This window comes from Fopius arisanus, unplaced genomic scaffold (assembly GCF_000806365.1).
Source record: "Fopius arisanus strain USDA-PBARC FA_bdor unplaced genomic scaffold, ASM80636v1 scaffold00099, whole genome shotgun sequence".
Taxonomy (NCBI): Eukaryota; Metazoa; Arthropoda; class Insecta; order Hymenoptera; family Braconidae; genus Fopius; species Fopius arisanus.
In genome coordinates this window covers 181,187-199,836 of record NW_011887838.1, presented here as the reverse complement: position 1 = coordinate 199,836, position 18,650 = coordinate 181,187, and the positions used below count along the sequence as shown (strand labels likewise).

The window sequence follows — 18,650 nt, the reverse complement described above, 5'->3', positions numbered from 1 at the left end:
TTTTTTCACAAATATCTTGATAATTTCATAAATTGAAAGGAGAGAGATGACTTTTTGATTCTAATTGAACACTTGGTATTCCACTCGAATCCTGAGAAATGTTGGAAAAATTAATCGATAATTGAATGTAAAATTTTTTTCCTGATGAATATTAGCGAAACTGGGATACGTTTTGAAGAGTTTTGATTGAAACGCAATTAAATGTTTCAAGGTTTTGATGGTCATGTGAGATCGAGAGTCCTCGGATGGAATCGCGACTCCTTTGAGCAATGGTCATAGGAATTCAAATAAATAATAAATAAATAAAATAAACTAATATTTTATCGGATGTCGACAGAGAAGGACAGTATTCCAATAGACATTCAGATGACTTATAAATGGATATAGAATTTGTACAATCAATCATCCAGCTCAGCCTTTTTCGGTTGAATTTACCATTTTCTTAACAGCCAATATGACCAAATGATTTTTTAGTAAATTATCAGTAGTTCGGTTAATGAACGTATTAATCAGGCAGAAGAGACACTCAACAATAATCACACAATTATTAAATGGACAATATAGACAATACTGGGTGTTAAATTTTCGAGCGTTTTCTCGCAGTCCCTCTTCAAATAAAATTTCAACCACAAATTCTTCATCTCATCGAGATTCCAAAATATTCTTAAAAAACTTTTTTTTTTTCAATCAGTAAATTTTCTTTTCTTTGTTCTATTTCACGTGTGAATTGATGAGGTGATGAGCGGCAAAACTCATAATATGTTTTTGTTAATAACTTTACCGAATTTTAATATGTAGGACGTGAGAAATATAAATAATTGTTGAATGCGTTGTTGCAGTGCACTAGACTTAAATGGTTTTATTCTTTAAAATAGCATGAGGAAGGAATGTCTGTACTCTATACTATAGAGACTATAGATCTCTTCAAGAGACTAAACCTAGTTCAAAAACCAAAAGAATTCATCTCATGAAAGAGCCCTCTGTTCTTCTCTTCCTCAGAGATCATTGTTTACAGCTGTTCTACACCCATATGTACTAAAAATTAAATTTTTTTCATTTTTCCGTCATTTTTCACTTCTATCTAGTCTAGTCAATTTAGACCTTGACCCTAACGTATTTCGGCTGTTGATGAAAAAATACCAATCAATGCATACCAATGCCCTGAATAATATACCATGTTTAAACTTGACTCCAACCGGCAGACACCTAAATTAATTAAAAACTATCGTTGTTTATGGGGTGAATGTCAAGAAAATGAACTGCATCGCTTCAGCTCATTCAACTGGAAATAAAAAAATATTGGCATATAGCCAATATTGGGCAAATTTATCTACCAGTTTCTGTTTCTTTTCTCATAAAAACAATGCTCTAATATTAACCATTCTTGCGGTCCACCCCTTTTATTCCGCACGCAGCTTAATGGGTTTTAATTGCATTGATGCAATTAATTGGTGCGTTGTAAAAAATTGAAATTTGGGTTCAAATTTGTTTTTAGTAATTAAATGTTCATTATGGAAGAACGGCTGAATCGGATCATTACTTCGTGTGATATCCCACTATGTGGGATCAAAATGGATTTCCTTGAGAATCTAAAAAACTATCCAACCTTTTTCAATTTTTCACCTCTCGAAATATTCTCGATGCGCTCGATGCCCATCCACCAACTTGAAACTTGAAATTAAAGGAGGGCTGAATCGAATCATTAGATATTTCAATTGCGAGCAGTGAAAGGTTGAAGACTGAAAATGAGCTAAATTGATAATTCGTTGAGAAAATTTCACACAATGTTTCATATGGAAAATGAGCTGACTCGGATGTTCAGGAGATATTGAATTTCGTATCTGAAAACATGTTGTTGAATATCTCAAACTACATAATCAATAAAATTTTTTCTTTTCTTATAATATTCGTTTCGATGACCTCTATCTCAATTAATTCCAAACATACCTCATAATAAGAAATTTCTGAGAATTTTCAACGAGTTTTCGAATTGGACACATGGTCAATGGTCAATGCATTTAACAGTTGAACAATTGATTTTTCAAGAAATGACAATGCATACAAACATTTAAGCACTTTGTTTATAATGATTTCAGGGAGTCATCAAGTAAATCAATGGAAGAGAACCTCGTAGAAAGCATTGGAGCTCAACAATACTACTCCATAACGCTGGGTGTGGGGCCTCTGTGGTGGTCCTGATGCGCCCCATGCCGCATTGTCTGTATCTGCAGTCAACACAGAGAGCCGCGGCGTGGGGATTAAACAGAGTCAGCTCTCTGTGAGCTCGCACATTGTTTCAGTGAGTTAATAAGCCAAGCCACATTTGCATCTAATGGATAGTCCATGCGGACTATATTGCATTCCTCAATTGAGAAAACTATCATAATAAAAGTATTACACTCGATTTTACAACTCTCCACTCCTCTTTCTCTACCATTGGATAAACGTTGAGGGCGAGGTCTCTTCTTTGAGGCTATTCTCAGTCCCTTTTATAGTGTCCAAGGGTTGCCAGAGTGAGAAGTGAAAAGGCAGTATATGTCCGTCATGAATGAATTTAATTGAATTGAATGAATTCTCATTTATGTAATTCTTTAAATTAAAGAACCATACTTACTGGTTAAAACATTGAAAACTCATCAACACCAGATCTCTCCTTTTAGAATGACCCAATAAAAAAAAAGGATGAAGTAAACTATTGCATAACTTTGTCAAGCTCTATCATGGACATGAATCATTTCACTTAACAAAAAAGTCACATTTTTTAAATTGCAAAATCTTCCTGTCATCATTTTTCTTTTTTTTTCCAATGTTCTGCCTACGACATATCCGGTGTTAAAATTGACCGTGTAGATTAATCGAACACATTATTTTATAATGTAAGTTGTTAAAAATACTATTGCAAGGGGAGAATTCTTCATGCAGGTGTAGAATATTATAGGTGTAGGTATAAATGTACGTTATTTGTAATATTTAATATTATAAAAATTTAGCTATAAGGAACATCAAGCTCCTTGAACATTTCTAAGTTAGTACTATCGGTACATCATCTATATATATAATGGTGGTTCAATGTTGGCTTATGGTTGGCTCAATTCCAAAATTCGACTGAGTACCTTAAGGAATGTTCATTTGAATATTTGAAAAAAAGGGCAAATTCGACGATAAAGAATAGATTTTCCTTTGGAATGTAAAAATTGTGGGATTCCGATATGTTTTAATAAGTAAGTTTTAGTAACTCAAATATACCGTTTACTCAAATGGTCAAATGATCCTTGTTACTGTAAGAGTAGCTATTTTAATATTGTATTAAATGCTTGGCCATTCAAAAAGATATTGGTCTTTTATTAGCAAACATGACCATATCATATGAAATCATAAGGAACATTGTACTCGTTTTCCATAATTCAAATCCGGAATGACTCGAACCATCAGTGGCCGGACTCAAGAGTATAATCCAACGAAGAAAAAACTTTCGAAAGCAAGTTTGTATTGAATTTTTATTAAGAACACGTTCAATTGACCCTTTTTCTTTCATTGTGTAGATTTTTCATCGACTTTACAATCGTCGTAATAGAATTTAGCTTGAAGTCAATGGTTCTCCCATCGTAAGCAAATATCGCATTGAAAAAGATAATCCTCTTTGCTCACTTCCTCCTCATTCACCCCAACATAATTTGAACATGAAAATTTGCTTTCAAGAACAACATGATGGCGAATCATCACGATTAAATTCATTAATGACGGATATATATTATTGGAATTCTGGGAACATTAACATTAACATTAACATACGTTAATTCGCTTAAGATGGATTAGAATGTTAGATTGGATTGATTTTAGATGTCTGAGAGATGGTCGAAAATATTACCTGGATATATTGTTGAAGAGATGTCGATTTCTTAAGTGTTCTAACGACACTCCATTTTCGTTTTGTTTTATATTTATATTCATAGCAGGGCTGCATGTTCGAAGTTTGAGTTGGTGGAATGATATCTGAGAACTAAGTAGGATACGAGACGAAGTAGGATAAGCAGAAACAACGTTATTTAAAGTAGTAATTTTTAAGAAAAAAAAAATGTTGAAATGATAAATATATTAATAGCGTTGGTACTTTTTGGATTAAAGGAGGAAGAACTATTGAAAGCTATTAAAAATACAGAATCACTACGTTTGAAGTTCACTCTACATTTAACTGAGACTACTGCAGTCGAATGGGAGACGCTGATATGGCGTGGTACACTCTACATCGGCGTGCCCACTTGTCTTCTTCCCGAGGGCTCCAAAGAAGGATTTGTGTCACTCTTGGAGTATGCCGAGGAGGTACTTAACTGCAACAACATTGTCGTTTGCCTACGCAAAGATCGCCCTGATCGAGGTAATAATTTTAATACTGTTCGAGGCCTATTGAAATGAACAACATGACGCTATAGTCACCCCAAAATCTCTTAGCCACCGGGGGCACTCTCTCTCTCTCTCTCTCTCGCAGAAATGTAAAGTCATGGAACGGCAAAAATGAGCGCATGTCTGCTAGAATGACACGATGCTAATTCAATATTTCAATAGGATGAATTAGGAATGTAGCAGTCAAGTGGTAAAATTCGTTTGTGGGAAATGATGAATATCTTAAAATCTTTTTACTCCTTCAAGTAACGTGAGTACCGTGGGTAAGGGGATACTCGCACGATTAAGAACAATATTTATTGAAAAGTGTTCGTTCCGTTAAGTCATCAGTATCAGTGAAATCGGTACAAATGAGAACATAAAAATATCATTAACGGCAATATGTCTTCCGTCGAATAGATTTACCACTTATTCCAAACTTGCCATCTATAAAACAAAATCGTAAAGGGTTAAGCGAAAAATTAATGAAAAAAAAAACATTTTTTTTTTCAGCTATGCTGGTTCGAACTTTCATGTTCCTGGGCTTTCACGTCCTGCCCCCGAACCATGTACTCATTCCACCCAACTGCGACTCGGGCAATCTCTACATGTTGTACACCGTGGAGTAATTGTCAAACTCCAAAATTTATCCCTTCAACAATTTCAAAGTAATTGGAACGAAAATAATTCCCCCCCTCCACATTAAAATCATTATAATTTGAGTTTGTGGTGCGCCAACATTGTTGAAAACTAGTGAGCAGTACATGTATGTCCTTTAGATGGAGGAAAAAGGATCTAGCCCCTTAATTCAACCAAACAAACCAAGTAAATTGCCGAAGAATCTTTTTGAATAGATAATTTGAATTTATTGGTGTTCCTCAGAAAATCGCACTATACGATTCTTAATGATGTGAAAAATTTCAAATGATTTGTTACGTGATGAGGAGCCAATGAATATCTCAACCATGTTAATCTAATCGGACACAGCAGATCAATCTAGAAGGGATAATTAATGAAGAAATTGATGAAATTAAGTGAACGACAAAGTATAGTTGGAAAAATGTAGAACTCTTCAATTATATGAAAATGCTTTCAATTTTGAATTCTCTGAAGCAATCAACCAACATCGACTCTGATTAAAAAGCTCACTGAGAAATAAAAGCTTTTCGTCACCCCTACGTATTTCAGAGTGGCATAGATTATATATATGATGCAAAATAAGTCTTTAAATCATCAATTATAGATCTAATCGACGCCATTCGCGAAAACTTGTTATTGTGAAATCTCACTGTTAATCTCTGTGGCAGATTCGGAATTATTCTCCCAATTAATTAATTAATTATATTATAAGATGCATTATAAGTATTATCTGCAATTTAGTAATATATGTATTCTAGGATTGAACGTAGGATGATTTATAATTATTCACATATTTGGTGTGATATTTCAATGACAATTATAATCCCCTCTTTGGTATTTTGTTACTATGGCTTTACAGATGTATACATACATAGAGATATCAAAGCGGTCACATTTTTCTACCCTCTTCACGCCCTAACGAAGCCGCGAGCTATCAAATTCATAACAAATTTCAATCAATTTTTTCACCGATATTGGCCAATACTCAAGACTATTTTAACTGCAGCGTGAATCAGATGCAAATGTCAATCAAATTAATCTTTTAACGTTAATTATATGGATTTTCTACAATTAAGGCAATCCTATAACAGATGGAGGAAATAATAATAAAAATAAATACAATTGAAAAAAGCCGAAATAAGTTCGGAAAATCACTAACCCAGCTGCTAGGTGAAATTATTTATTATTTTGATTCATCATCGTTCGACAGTATACTAATGAAACACGGGATTTTTTGTCAATTGTCATTAATATATCTCAGTCAAATAATCAACATATTATTTTCTTGTTCATTTATACAATTGTAGTTTATTATAATAATGATAATTCCGAATCGATTAGCTTTGAAGGATTCACAGTAATGAGTGCGGCATCTGTGTTACTCAGCATATAAAAATATTTTAAAAATTTACCAAAAAAAAAGATGAAAAATCAGAAAAAAATACAAAAAAAAAAAGTAAAAAATGTAAAACTAAGAAAAATATTGACGCATTCATTATTAAAGTTTCTCGAATCGACAGAACGGTAAGAGCCAATGAGACGAAACCGATCAAATGTTATAAAAGCTGAATTTGGAATTTAATAATAACCATGAAATAAGTAATTCAACTGTTTCAATTATTCAATATTTAACCCTATTAAATCGCAAAGATTAAAGACAGCCTAAAAAAAAAAATCCTTGCTGAAATTCAATCATCAATCATTATTGCAAAATAAAAATTCATAATATAAATAGTTGCAGTCTTCCTTCATTAAGCCCAGTCATATTATTTATCAATCGAATACTACGATGGAAAATGTAGAAATGGAAATGTTCATGCATAAAACAGTCCAATCGTGTATTGTTTGGTAAAATCTACTATATATTATATAGGGTATATTTGAAAATACACTTAAATTACACTTGAAAATGATAAAAATGAATAATACAATGATGTGGTGATAATGAAATTTTATTTCAAGATTTGTGTGGTTTGTGTTCGGACATGGTGACATTGTGACATAGTAGTTAGTCAGGACGATCATATAGAATCTCACAGATTTCAATTACAGAGGAGTAATGGACAAAAATTCGATTTAGTTGATTTAAAAATGAGAAAATATAAAAATTTTCCCAAGCATATGAACATATGAACATATGAAAAAGAGCGTTTGTTATGATCATGTGCACAATTTACGTTGAATTTTTAGGTACAAGTCCGAGGCTATCGAGCATTCCAGTTGAACCCCTCACTTCAATGCCCCCCGAGACTTTCTTACACTTAACAAAATGTGTAGCCAATAAATTACCGTCCTTAGTGGCATATCCACATGAGCACTTCATCTTCTTCTCGAGTGGAATATTTATGAGCGGAGAAGGAACGATAAGACTAGTCATAGGACGTTCATTATGAATTTGTTGCTGATGTTCCTTAAAGGCTCTCCAACAGCAGGTGACATACCGACACTGACGGCACTTCTGCTCTCCCGGATAATGATCTTCCTCATCGATATCCTCTTCACATTCCTGACATCGGAAATGATAATGGAAGCTGGTAACGTTAACAATAATAGGATTGCTCCATCTGTCGAATGCCTCATTATCCGGCAATTCTGGAGGAGCTGCACCAAGATCAATTCTTTTCAACTGATGCCTAAATTTCGGAATCATTATACGTTTTTCATCGGGTACAGAGGGGATTTCTTTGCTGCCAAGCCAAGGCATATGGAGATCAATTTGATGCTGCTTGAGAGCACTTTTCTGATTAAACCAGAGGCAACATCTAGAGCACTTGTTGCCCCGACCCTGTTCTCTTCTGAGGACATGCCTCTGCATGTGTACCAAATACGCCTGAATATTAGCAGAAATAGGAGTCCCCTCTATACAAAACTGCATTACCTTTAAACAATATGGACACTGGAGGGAGTCCCCTCTCTCATGAGTCTTATAAAAATGATCAACTGCATCTTTATGAGATGATGTTCTATATCCACAATTTTCACAACGATATGGCATTTCGGAGGATGAATGTGTCGTGCTCATATGCGCTACTAGCAAAGTTGAATTGGCAAATTTCTGCTCACAAATTCCACACACAACCATATGTCCATCGCTATTACCGAAAGTACTGTGTGCCTCAGCTACATGTGTGATCAGCATATGTTTTGATGAAAAGGCGGCACAACAATATCGACACACATGACAGTGCAATTGGCCTGCAACTCGATGAGGCACGTGCTTGATCATATGGTCCATTACTTCAGTATTTGATTTAACTGTTGTTGGACAGAGAAAACACGTAAATGAGGCAATGCGCTTTTCCTCCTTCCAAGACAATTTGTCCCCTTCAATAGTTCCGTAGTAAAAGGCATGGAGGGCAACTTGTTCACCTTTGTCGAGGTCTTTGAAGTCTATTTTAATATCAGAATTAGAACGTTTTGCTTCTATCACATTTGGAGAATTCATCGGACGTTTACGAGATCTTCTAATGGATTGAACCGCTGAAGTTTTGAGCGTCAATATTGGTGCATCGTTTGCAGGATTTGTGTCATTTGAAAGGAGTATCGGCTCAGCAGTATTATTTACAGAGTAAGACTCTTTCGCAATATATTGTGAATACGACCAATCATTGAAGGGATTAACAGCTACTTTGCTGAGACGATCAAGGAGATTTTCACCTGTGGAAGCACGAGTTTGCTCAGCTATGTGACTGATGATACTGTGAAAGGCTCGTGACGCTGTTGTGCCGAACATCTCTCTCCAAACGAGTTCATCGAGAAATTGTTGGATCATTTGTCGGCTCAAGAGGCTCAAAGTATTTTGAAACATCCTGGGAACTATTTTACGAAGGTACTCCATCACCTGATAATTGCTATTCTGATGGCGTGAGGTCTGATTATTGTAGGCCACCTGAATTACTTGATTAAATCCTAGCTCGTGGAGAATTCCTTTGTCCACGGTAAAATCAGTAAGAATTTTTGAATCTTTGTCCACCCAATTCTTCAGAGGCTGAAGGATATTATTAAATCTTCGTTTTACAGTGCGATCATTGTCCTGTACTGGTTCACAAGCTCTTAGTCTCAGCTCACCAGTCTCTGGATTCAAAATCCCGAGGACCTCCACTTTAACTTGCCGAAGATTTCCATCTTGCGAAGTTGTTCCAAGACTTATAACTCCCACCTGAATATTTCTTCCTTTTCCACCGATCAACGAACTTTTGTCCCAAACAGCTGCAGTGCAAATACTTCTCAAGCTTGTGTAAAAGTTTTTTACATAGACATTAGATATCTTCACCCAGGAGACGACATTCTGAACATTTGTTTGACAAGACCAATGATAGATGAGCTTCAATAACACCGAGGGTGTATGTGGAGCTCCCTGGAAAATTGACCCAGAGAAAACCGAAACAAATCGATCTGGACAACAACTCGAAATCCAAACATAGCCCCCAGAATATGGAAAGGAGCCACAGTGACTGTACATACCAAGCTTGAGTTTTGGCTTTTGATTGGAGTGTTGATCGCAGTATTGTTCAGACTTGACCAATCCCTGTTGTATTAACCATTCGGCAAATCTCGTTGCTGAATACATGAGTACCGTTTTCACTTTAGCATCTAGCTCATTTCGCTCTTTGGAAATAGTCTGGGGGGGAACTTCCTTACTCCTCAAAAAAGGTCGTGCCACCACCACTAAAGAGGGAAATGTTCTTCCTCCATTCATCTTATTAAATGCGATCTCACGCCCATCTGGAAGATGACGCTTTGATTCGTCTATACTGTCCGCGCTGTTTTTATTACCAACTGCTATCCCACCGATGCAAGTTTGTTCCGTAGGTCTTACAATCATTGGTGGCCGTTGGGAGGTTTTAAGTTTTGCATTTGAAATTTGCACTGTAGCGTGGGATGACGTAGTAGTGGTGGTGTTGGTGGTGATGATAGTAGTAGTAGTAGTAGTAGTACTATTAATAGTAGTAGTAGTATGGGGAGAAGAAGGAGGAGGAGGATGAGGGGCTTTTGAAGAAGCTGTCAGATTGGAAATTGCAGGTGTTGAAGTGGTCTCTACAGATAGCTGCCTATCCTCCACTACGTCTGGTTGTTGAATTTGGAGAATCTTCGCCCGAATGGTGTTTTGACGAGTTGCCCGAGTGAATTGATTGAGAGGTTGATTTATTGGGGTATTTTCATGGGCTGGGTGGGACTGATGAGGTTTTGCCAGTTGAGGAGAAAGCGTCGGAGTAGAGGATGTGGTATTTTGGGATACCGTGTTGAGAATCAGACCCATTCGGGGATCCATTACAAGCTGGAGATTACCTTGGGACGTATTTGAGTTGTTCAAGACATTGAGCTTGATAGATTTAGTGGGTTGGGATTGGTTTAGAGCAGATTGTTTGAGGATGGAAGAGGTGCCAGGGCCAAGGGAATATTGGTAGCCACTTACTGTGGACGTTTGTGTTAAGAGTTGACCGTTGTCTTTCTTCATTATCTCATCCAAGGTGGTAATCACACGCTCGTAGTCCTCTTGGATCCGAGATTTTAAAGCGATTTGAGCTTCTGAGAGGGGTTCCTCGATGCAATCAAGGCTCAAAGTCATGTCTATCGGACGAGTGGTGGTTACTGAGCGGGTTAATACGCGGCCTGGGGCCATTGTGCTCATCTTCTTCTGTCTTTCTAAAATTCAAATAAACAATATTTCACTCAATTTAGTTTGTTTTCTATTGTTGAACAAATCAAATAATAATTCTATCCTTATTTATCCCAACAAATGATAAGGCAAATTACACTAAGGGATATATAATAAGGCTTTTTTTCATAAATTTCTTTTAGTAGATTTTTTTCTACCACCAATGACTAAATATCTTCAGCATAAGAGGCTTTTCCTATCCTTGATTATTCAAGTCTATCTACTTTCTCCTTATTTTTCCCCTTTCACAACAATGTTCTATCTTCTGAAAGAGTCCCTGATAGATCTTTTTCTTTTTCTTCACACAGTTATCACTGCTATTTCAACCAATTGGAGTTTTTACCCCAAAGTTAACTCTACCTTAACCAATCATTAAGCATGATTAACTTAACCACATAACTGGCCCTATATGGATGAAAAATCTCCATCTTTTATACAAGAAATTTTATTATTTGTTAAAAAGCACAGCTTACGCTATCAATAAAAACTATATACCGTGTAAATTTCAATAAAATTGTAAACGAGACCCCTAATCTACATATCTATTCTATTATTCTAAGAATTAGTAGATATACACGAGAATGTGTATATCTACTAATTCTTACTACTAACTGTACGAACGAGAAATATCATATTGCGTCTCTTAAAAAAATATTAGTTTGACCAGATAGATCTTTTAAATATGCAAAAAAAAAAAAGCCTATACGAAATTTTCGCTATCTACCACCACCTGAGCAATATCCAATGAAAACAGATTTAATACATCATCTCAACGTTGTTGCATTTTACACATCTGCAAATGAAATTGCAACAACAATCCACATTCATTTAATGGTATTATTTAAAACTGGTATCCATATTACCCCGTGCTTTTTTTTCTAATAAGCAGGTACCTACATATCTTTCATCCTACAATCAAATTCTATCAGATTTACACAGAAGTTTAACGTCCGGCTTGAACATTACGAAAAAAAAAAAAAAAACCTGAGATCCTAGGAAAATAATTAGTTTTCATCCCAATCTTACATGTACGAGCCCATATATTATTGTAATATTATATTTAATATTAATTGATGTATTATTTTCTGACAAAAAAAAACTGTTATTATATTGATAATATAAGGATAAATTTCTCCTCTAATATGAACATTTTTCAAGGTAAAAACAATATTTTTAAAGACATTCTTAACCGCTTTAAGGCCCGGATAGACTGTCTGGAAAAGATAATTTACTCCAAAATTGGGACTTCTAATTACTCCGTCAATTAATCGTTTTTTTTTTCGATAATTATTAGCTAGCGGCCTAGTTGTTGACAACCGCTGGAACGCTAGCTAACAATTATTGAAAAAAACGATTAACTGCCAAAGTAATTAGGAATGCGAATTTCGGAGCAAATTAACTTTTCTAGATAATCCATCCGAGCCTTGATTGAACACATTGATTTATCGTAATTATTTTAATAAATTGATCTTTCAATTTTTTTCTTTCTTTCTTAGCAAAATAGTTTAGTATGTGAGATATTCTATTGAATTTCAGTAATATCTTGGAGAACATATTTTCTTTCAAGTGTAAAAGATGATTTCGTTTATGAATATGTTTATTTCTACAAGCTTGCTGAGATTGAAATTCAAACAGATAAATAAAACAAGATGTATAATTTTTATTTGAATGGACCCGGATTAGCAGCAGTTTAAGCAATATTCAATAATGAATAAGTTTTTATGAAAAAATGAGGAAGAAAATTTGATAATGGATATAAAAGAGATGAGTGATACTGTAATGGGGAGTTGAAATGAAAGCCATTGGCAGTATTGAGACCGACTGAGGTTATGGTGGTTTTTTGTTATAATAGAATGAAAATGCTTGCGCTTTTATTCGTCATACTCACTTGGTTACTTATTATCAGGTAATATCAGTTTTTGCCGTTTATTTCAATGACGAAACAATGAATTATGATTTAGCACTTGATATTATTTAGAGAAGCCTCGAAGGAGCCTTCGAAATTTCATTTCATTTTCATAACCTGTTTTCAGTTGTAGCTAGATGTCTTGCGCAGTGACGGTACATACTCACAATAATAATATAAGATGGCGACACTTGAATGAGAAAAAAGGAGGGAAAACACACACTTGTACTCATATATAACCACAGAAGCTATATACTTATATAGTAGAAAAGTGGAGAATTGGAGATGCACTGTGCACTGTGGGCAAACAACATCATAAACGTAAATAAGTGGAAAATGGAAGAGCAAACTTTTAAATTTCCATTCCCTCCTTATGATATCCAGAATGATTTTATGAAGTCTCTGTATGAATGTCTAGATAAAGGTAATTTGGGGATATTCGAGAGTCCAACTGGAACTGGAAAAACAATGTCAATAATATGCGGCACACTGCAATGGTTACATGATCATGAAAAGAAAAAGGAGAAGGATCTTCGAGAGATGATGAAAGAATTAGACGATAAATTAGAAAAGATTGAGAAGGAATCCACTGGAAATTGGATCGATGATTACTCCAAGCAAATGATTGTTAATCAAGAGAAAAGAGTTGTTCAAGAAAAATTGGAGACAATTGCATATCATTTAAAGAGGAAAGAATCAATGAGAAAAAAAGTAACAGAGTGTAAACTGGAATCTAAAAACAACAGGAAGAAAATTTTCAAGTTACAGAAGATAAATGTTGATAGAGGGATGAGTGAAAATGATTTGGACGGACCTGAAACCAGCAAGACTAATGATAATGATAATCATTATGATGATTATGAACTATTATTAGATGAGCAGGAGATCAAACCCGATAATTCTGATGATGATGATGAGGAGGAGAATAATGCAGAAAAGAAGTGTATAACGCAGTTTTTCCTGTGTTCGAGAACTCATTCTCAACTCAGTCAGTTTATTGGAGAATTTAAGAACAGCCCCTATTCTGGATTGTTTTCTCTAGTGCCCATAGGCTCCAGGTATGATTTTTCCGTTGCAATGAATTAATCATGTTGGACATGTGCAAATCTCGAAATTTTTTCCATTCAAATTTAGAAATTTAAATGCGAATTTATGATGGTTTAACGAAGCGATTTTTTCAGACAAAATTATTGTGTGAACGCAGCTGTAAAACAACTCGGCAATGTTGATCTAATAAATGAAAAATGTATGGAGCTGCAAAGGTCGAAGAAAACGACTTCAAAAAAAGAAAAAGACGTCAAACGATTGAAAACAAAAAACAGTTGTTGCCCTTACAATCCTGGAGATCAGAATTTATTAGTTGCTAGCATTGTAACAAAGATTCAAGACATTGAGGAAATAGTAGAAACAGCCAAAGAAATCGAAACCTGTCCTTATTACGCCTCCAGAAAATCTCTACAAGATGGGCAAGTGATAGTACTTCCTTATAATAGTATTCTACATAAAAATACAAGAATAAGCTCGGGCATTAATTTGAAAAATAATGTGATAATTATTGATGAAGCGCATAATCTACTGGAGGCAATTGAGAGAATGCACAGTACTACTATCACTGGACGGAATATTTTGCATTGTTATAATCAGTTGACGAAGTATCAGAAAAGATTCGAAAATCTCTTCTCAGCAAAAAGCGTTTTGTATTTGAATCAATTGAGTTTCTGCTTGAAAAAGCTGTTAAAAATGCTAGGGGGTAGCATCAGATGTCTAGAGACAGATAAAATCGAAAATAATCAAGAAGCCAAAGTTTACACGCTCCAGAACTTTGAAACAACGACGGAGATTGACAGTGTTAACATGTTCGAGCTTATAACGTTCATACACAGCTCTAAACTGGCTCATAAACTTCAAGGATATTTAGAAAAGCACAGCGAAGATTTAAAAATTCACTCAACTCCGGTTGCAAATAAAAACAACCAAAAGGGAATTACAGCATTCCTCAATCTGTTGACGAACCAACCAACAGTTAATGATACCACTGAAAATATGTCAGAATTAAAAGACAATGCTACTAATGAAAATATTTCAAAGAATTCATTATTAAAAATTGTTGGATTTCTGGAATCTCTGAAAAGTTGCTGCACTGACGGAAGAATTTTTGTTATTCCCGGGGCGACTCTTGGACAAGGCGTTATCAAATTTTTATTGATGAATCCTGCAGCTCATTTTCATGATATTGTGAAAGAAGCACGGTCGATCATTCTGGCAGGGGGAACTATGGAGCCAATATCGGAATTTCGCGACCAACTCTTCATGGAAGCTGGAGCACCATTAGAAAGGATAACAATATTTTCTTGCGATCACGTTGTCCCCAAAGAGAACATAATAACGAGAGTACTTACAAAGGGTCCCAACAACATACCTTTTGAGTTCAACTACCAGAATCGCGACAATAAAAAATTATTGGATGAAGTAGGGCGAACTCTAACAAATCTAACAAACATTGTCCCGGGAGGAATTGTAGTATTCCTTCCCTCGTACAAGTATGAGGAGACTCTCTATAAGCATTTAGACTCAACAGGAATAATTGAAAAAATTAGCCTGAAGAAAGAAGTATTCAGAGAGCCAAAATCTTCTAGAGTGGTGAGCTCTGTATTGGAAAATTACTCAAAGTCAATTAGAGATAGGAAAGGCTCGCAAAGCGGCTCTTTACTTTTCAGTGTGGTAGGAGGGAAGCTCAGTGAAGGTTTAAACTTCTCAGACGATCTAGGCCGATGTATTATCGTGATTGGCATGCCTTACCCAAATATCAAATCTCCTGAGCTCCAAGAAAAAATTAAATATCTAAACGAGAATGTTAGAGCTGGGGCTGGCAATGAATATTACGAAAATAGTTGCATGAAAGCGGTCAATCAATGTATTGGACGAGCTGTCAGACACATTAATGATTACGCCACAGTCATTTTGATGGACAAGAGGTACGTTAACAAATATAAAGCTCTTCCTGGATGGATCCAGAAGACTTTGAAGAATAATACTGAGTTTGGCATGACCATTGGAGATGTTGCAAGGTTTTTTGCAGCTAAAAGAAAAAATTCTAAATGATTTATTTTATATCTTTGTGGTAATCAATATGTTTATTATATTTTTCAAAGCAGCTAGCTAAAAGTAATGGTTTTAATCGAATGAATTTAAGACTCACAAAGTTTATTATGATTTTTATATTCAATGTATTCTTCTCTTTTTTTTATGGCTGGGATTTAAACAATCTCACGTTAAATACAATTTTCAAGCTGAATGGCAAATCTATAAACCAAGTTGTGGTGGTAGACTTGGCCTGGACGTACAATAGCGCAGGGAAAATCTCTCTACATAAATAAAAATAATAAGGCGAATACTCACAGTGGAATTCCTTAAAAAAAAAAAATTCATGGTCCTACTTACAATTGCCGAATTGTAATAATTCTGAGGATGAACACCAAATGCGCAGAATTTCGTGTATTTAGCACCATTCTTTCCAGGAATAAATTTAATTGGTAATTTGTTAGAGCGAAAAGTTGTATTGGCGAATGAATGATTATCTTCTTCATTTCTCCAGCATTCTTCAGCATTATCAGAAATAAAGCTAGTGTAACTAGCGAGATCATCGAATGCTTTAGCATCAAGCGTCTGACATGTGATGTCGTCTAAGTTATTATCAGTGGGAAAGCTTGCGCACGTATCGAACTGCACTCCAGGTTGGTTGGAGAAAACTTCTAAAACTCTGAATTGCCATTTTACAAATTTTAAGCATTTTAAGCATTTTAAGCATTTTAAGCATTTCATCATTTTGAATAAATCGATTGAAAATTATGTCGATCTGTTGAAAAAAATGTTGATTTACCTGCCAGTTTTTTCATGATAAGCCCTGAATACAAAAGTCAATGAATGGTCACAATTCCGAATGACGCATAAATTGTGTGCTAAATTTTGATGAAATAAAATATCATTTCCCTCATCTCCTAAAAGTCGAGGAATTCTTAAATCCAATAAAGTTCCTCCAATGTTACGACTTTTATTGATTGGAGTGCCATCATCATCTTGCGTGAATATGAAGCGATCACAATTGAGGGAGATAGTGTGCATCTTTAAAGCGTCTTCTCCGGCGTCGTGTCCAGCCAAATTGAATAGTGGACCATAAGAGAGATTTATCACTGTTGGATTGGTGGTTATTGCTTGCATTCTAATGTCTAACGTATTATCTGACGTGAGTTTGAATTTTAAAGTGGTCAAAACACTTCCTGGATAACCATCTTCACCGTCAGGGCTGACATATGTTAAGATTAAAGTAGTTCCGTCTATGTGTGAGTCCCAGTTTTGTCTTCCAAACCCCCCAATCTATTAAAAATCAAGTCAAATTATTTATTCTCTCATTTTTATAAACAATATTTAAAAAATAATAATAAAATAACAACAAACAAGTTATAATATAATTAAGGTGTATATTTTCTTACCCCTTGATTCAGGGCCAATTGGTACTCTCTACCTTTGATTCTGATACTAGGATTGTTCATTTGATCAGCGCATCGTCCTAACACGCAACCAATAAGTGGATTCACTAGTGGATTCATATAATCCTCTAAATTATCAAATCCCAAAACGACATCTACTACTTCTCCATACTTATCTGGATATTTAATGGAGACTATGGTTGCTCCCCAAGTGATAACAACTACCTCGACGTTGCTGTTGTCTAGAGTATAAGATTTGATAGTATATAAGGAGTTACTGCGCTCCAAATCTGAAAATTCCTTCTCATTTGCTGGACAAAATCCACTGTAAATAGCTTCGGTAATTTTTCCATCCTGGCACTCGCAATGTGCCTTCTTCATTATTCATTAAAAATTTTTTATACTATTTTTTTGTATCAAGAAAAGAGGACAAGAGTTGACAGATTAAATCAATAAAACAATTGCTCAATATTATTATAATGGCCATCATTATTCCACTTTGAAAAATAGTCATTTTCTAAATATCTTTCTTCTATCCTATAACAGTTAGTAGAAAAGTTGAAAAAATATTATTCCATTAAAATAAATGTTATTTTATTGGAAGAAAAAGGATGAACTTTCCAATGTATGCCAATATTTAATCAAGATAATCATTGTTTGAGATGATCACCGGAATGTGAAATTTGCCTGAAATCTTGTCGTGTTAATAGCGAGAGCAAGGGGAGTTTACCTCAAGACTGTTATTCGATGTATTTATTCTTTCAATTATTGAATTCAATGATTATTTGGTGAATCTGAAGCAAACAATTTTTGTTGGAAAAAACGCGAAAAGTGTTTAATACACAATGAAGAAAATAAAAATCATAAAGCACATGCTGTGTCTACATACTGTTTGGAGTAAATAAACTGATGAAATATTTGGAGAAAATGGGGTATTTTTATGGAAATGGTCGGGTTCGAAGAAAAGGCAACAGATTTATTATATTAGAGATTACAATTTGTAGCATATGTATATGTTTTTTAACATAACGATAATTTATATATATATTAATGTACAAGGTTTGAAAAAATACCTCACCGTTGAGAGGTTGAGAGATTACATATTGGAAATTTCAAAAAGTTTATACGGGCAAATAAAATTTAGCAAATGATTGATTTGTGAATTTGTAGAAAAAAATTACCTCACTTTTCTATATTTTCCTTAAAGTTAAAATCTGACATTCAACATCAATATCAATCATACAAGTTCACAGAACTAATCTGCAATGCTTTCGTACATAAATACAACTTTTTATAAGGCGTATATTCAAGCAGTCGGAATGATTATTTTATTTCTTTCCATTCTTTTTAATTAAAAATTAGAGAACACATTGTACTCAGCGCTTTAGAATTGATTTTCTTATTTCTAATCATTTGATAAAATTATTCAAGGTGAGAGCCGAATTTTTGTCCATTTTTGTTGCGTAATTGGACAATTACCAAATCAAAGTCATTGTGTCATCTGGAATGATTTTATCACTTCTCTACTGAGTTATCCATTTTCATCAATAATTTATTGGTAATTGTGTATAACGATTTT

The 18,650-nt window shown here is 34.7% G+C and overlaps 4 protein-coding genes across 6 annotated transcripts; 2 read left to right on the top strand and 2 right to left on the bottom strand.

Annotated features, from left to right (window-relative positions):
* Window positions 1-2,167: 2,167 nt before the first annotated feature.
* Window positions 2,168-6,475, top strand: Oda (Ornithine decarboxylase antizyme; the record flags this gene model as incomplete). The annotated part of the gene is made up of 3 exons (XM_011312322.1): window positions 2,168-2,299; window positions 4,126-4,375; window positions 4,894-6,475. Coding segments are annotated over 3 exons (498 nt in total), but the record flags the coding sequence as incomplete, so codon positions are not given.
* On the bottom strand, window positions 6,305-12,735 carry LOC105271012 (relative of woc). Its single transcript, XM_011312304.1, has 2 exons — window positions 12,567-12,735; window positions 6,305-10,665 (listed from the first exon to the last, which is right to left on the bottom strand). The coding sequence occupies exon 2, from the start codon at window positions 10,649-10,651 to the stop codon at window positions 7,193-7,195; it is 3,459 nt and encodes a 1,152-aa protein (XP_011310606.1). The 5' UTR covers window positions 10,652-10,665; window positions 12,567-12,735; the 3' UTR covers window positions 6,305-7,192.
* Window positions 12,736-12,837: 102 nt separating this feature from the next.
* On the top strand, window positions 12,838-15,706 carry LOC105271011 (probable ATP-dependent RNA helicase DDX11). The gene is made up of 2 exons (XM_011312302.1): window positions 12,838-13,642; window positions 13,766-15,706. The coding sequence occupies exons 1-2, from the start codon at window positions 12,870-12,872 to the stop codon at window positions 15,684-15,686; spliced, it is 2,694 nt and encodes an 897-aa protein (XP_011310604.1). The 5' UTR covers window positions 12,838-12,869; the 3' UTR covers window positions 15,687-15,706.
* A 127-nt stretch (window positions 15,707-15,833) lies between these two features.
* LOC105271010 (aldose 1-epimerase) lies at window positions 15,834-17,551 on the bottom strand. 3 transcript variants are annotated; one of them, XM_011312300.1, is made up of 4 exons: window positions 17,075-17,551; window positions 16,465-16,958; window positions 16,026-16,344; window positions 15,834-15,949 (listed from the first exon to the last, which is right to left on the bottom strand). In XM_011312300.1, the coding sequence occupies exons 1-4, from the start codon at window positions 17,450-17,452 to the stop codon at window positions 15,857-15,859; spliced, it is 1,284 nt and encodes a 427-aa protein (XP_011310602.1). In that variant the 5' UTR covers window positions 17,453-17,551; the 3' UTR covers window positions 15,834-15,856. The 3 variants fall into 3 exon arrangements, with proteins under 3 accessions (XP_011310602.1, XP_011310603.1, XP_011310601.1); XM_011312301.1 differs by having other exon boundaries at window positions 15,834-16,344; window positions 17,075-17,178; window positions 17,244-17,319; XM_011312299.1 differs by having other exon boundaries at window positions 15,834-16,344.
* Between the last annotated feature and the right edge of the window lie 1,099 nt (window positions 17,552-18,650).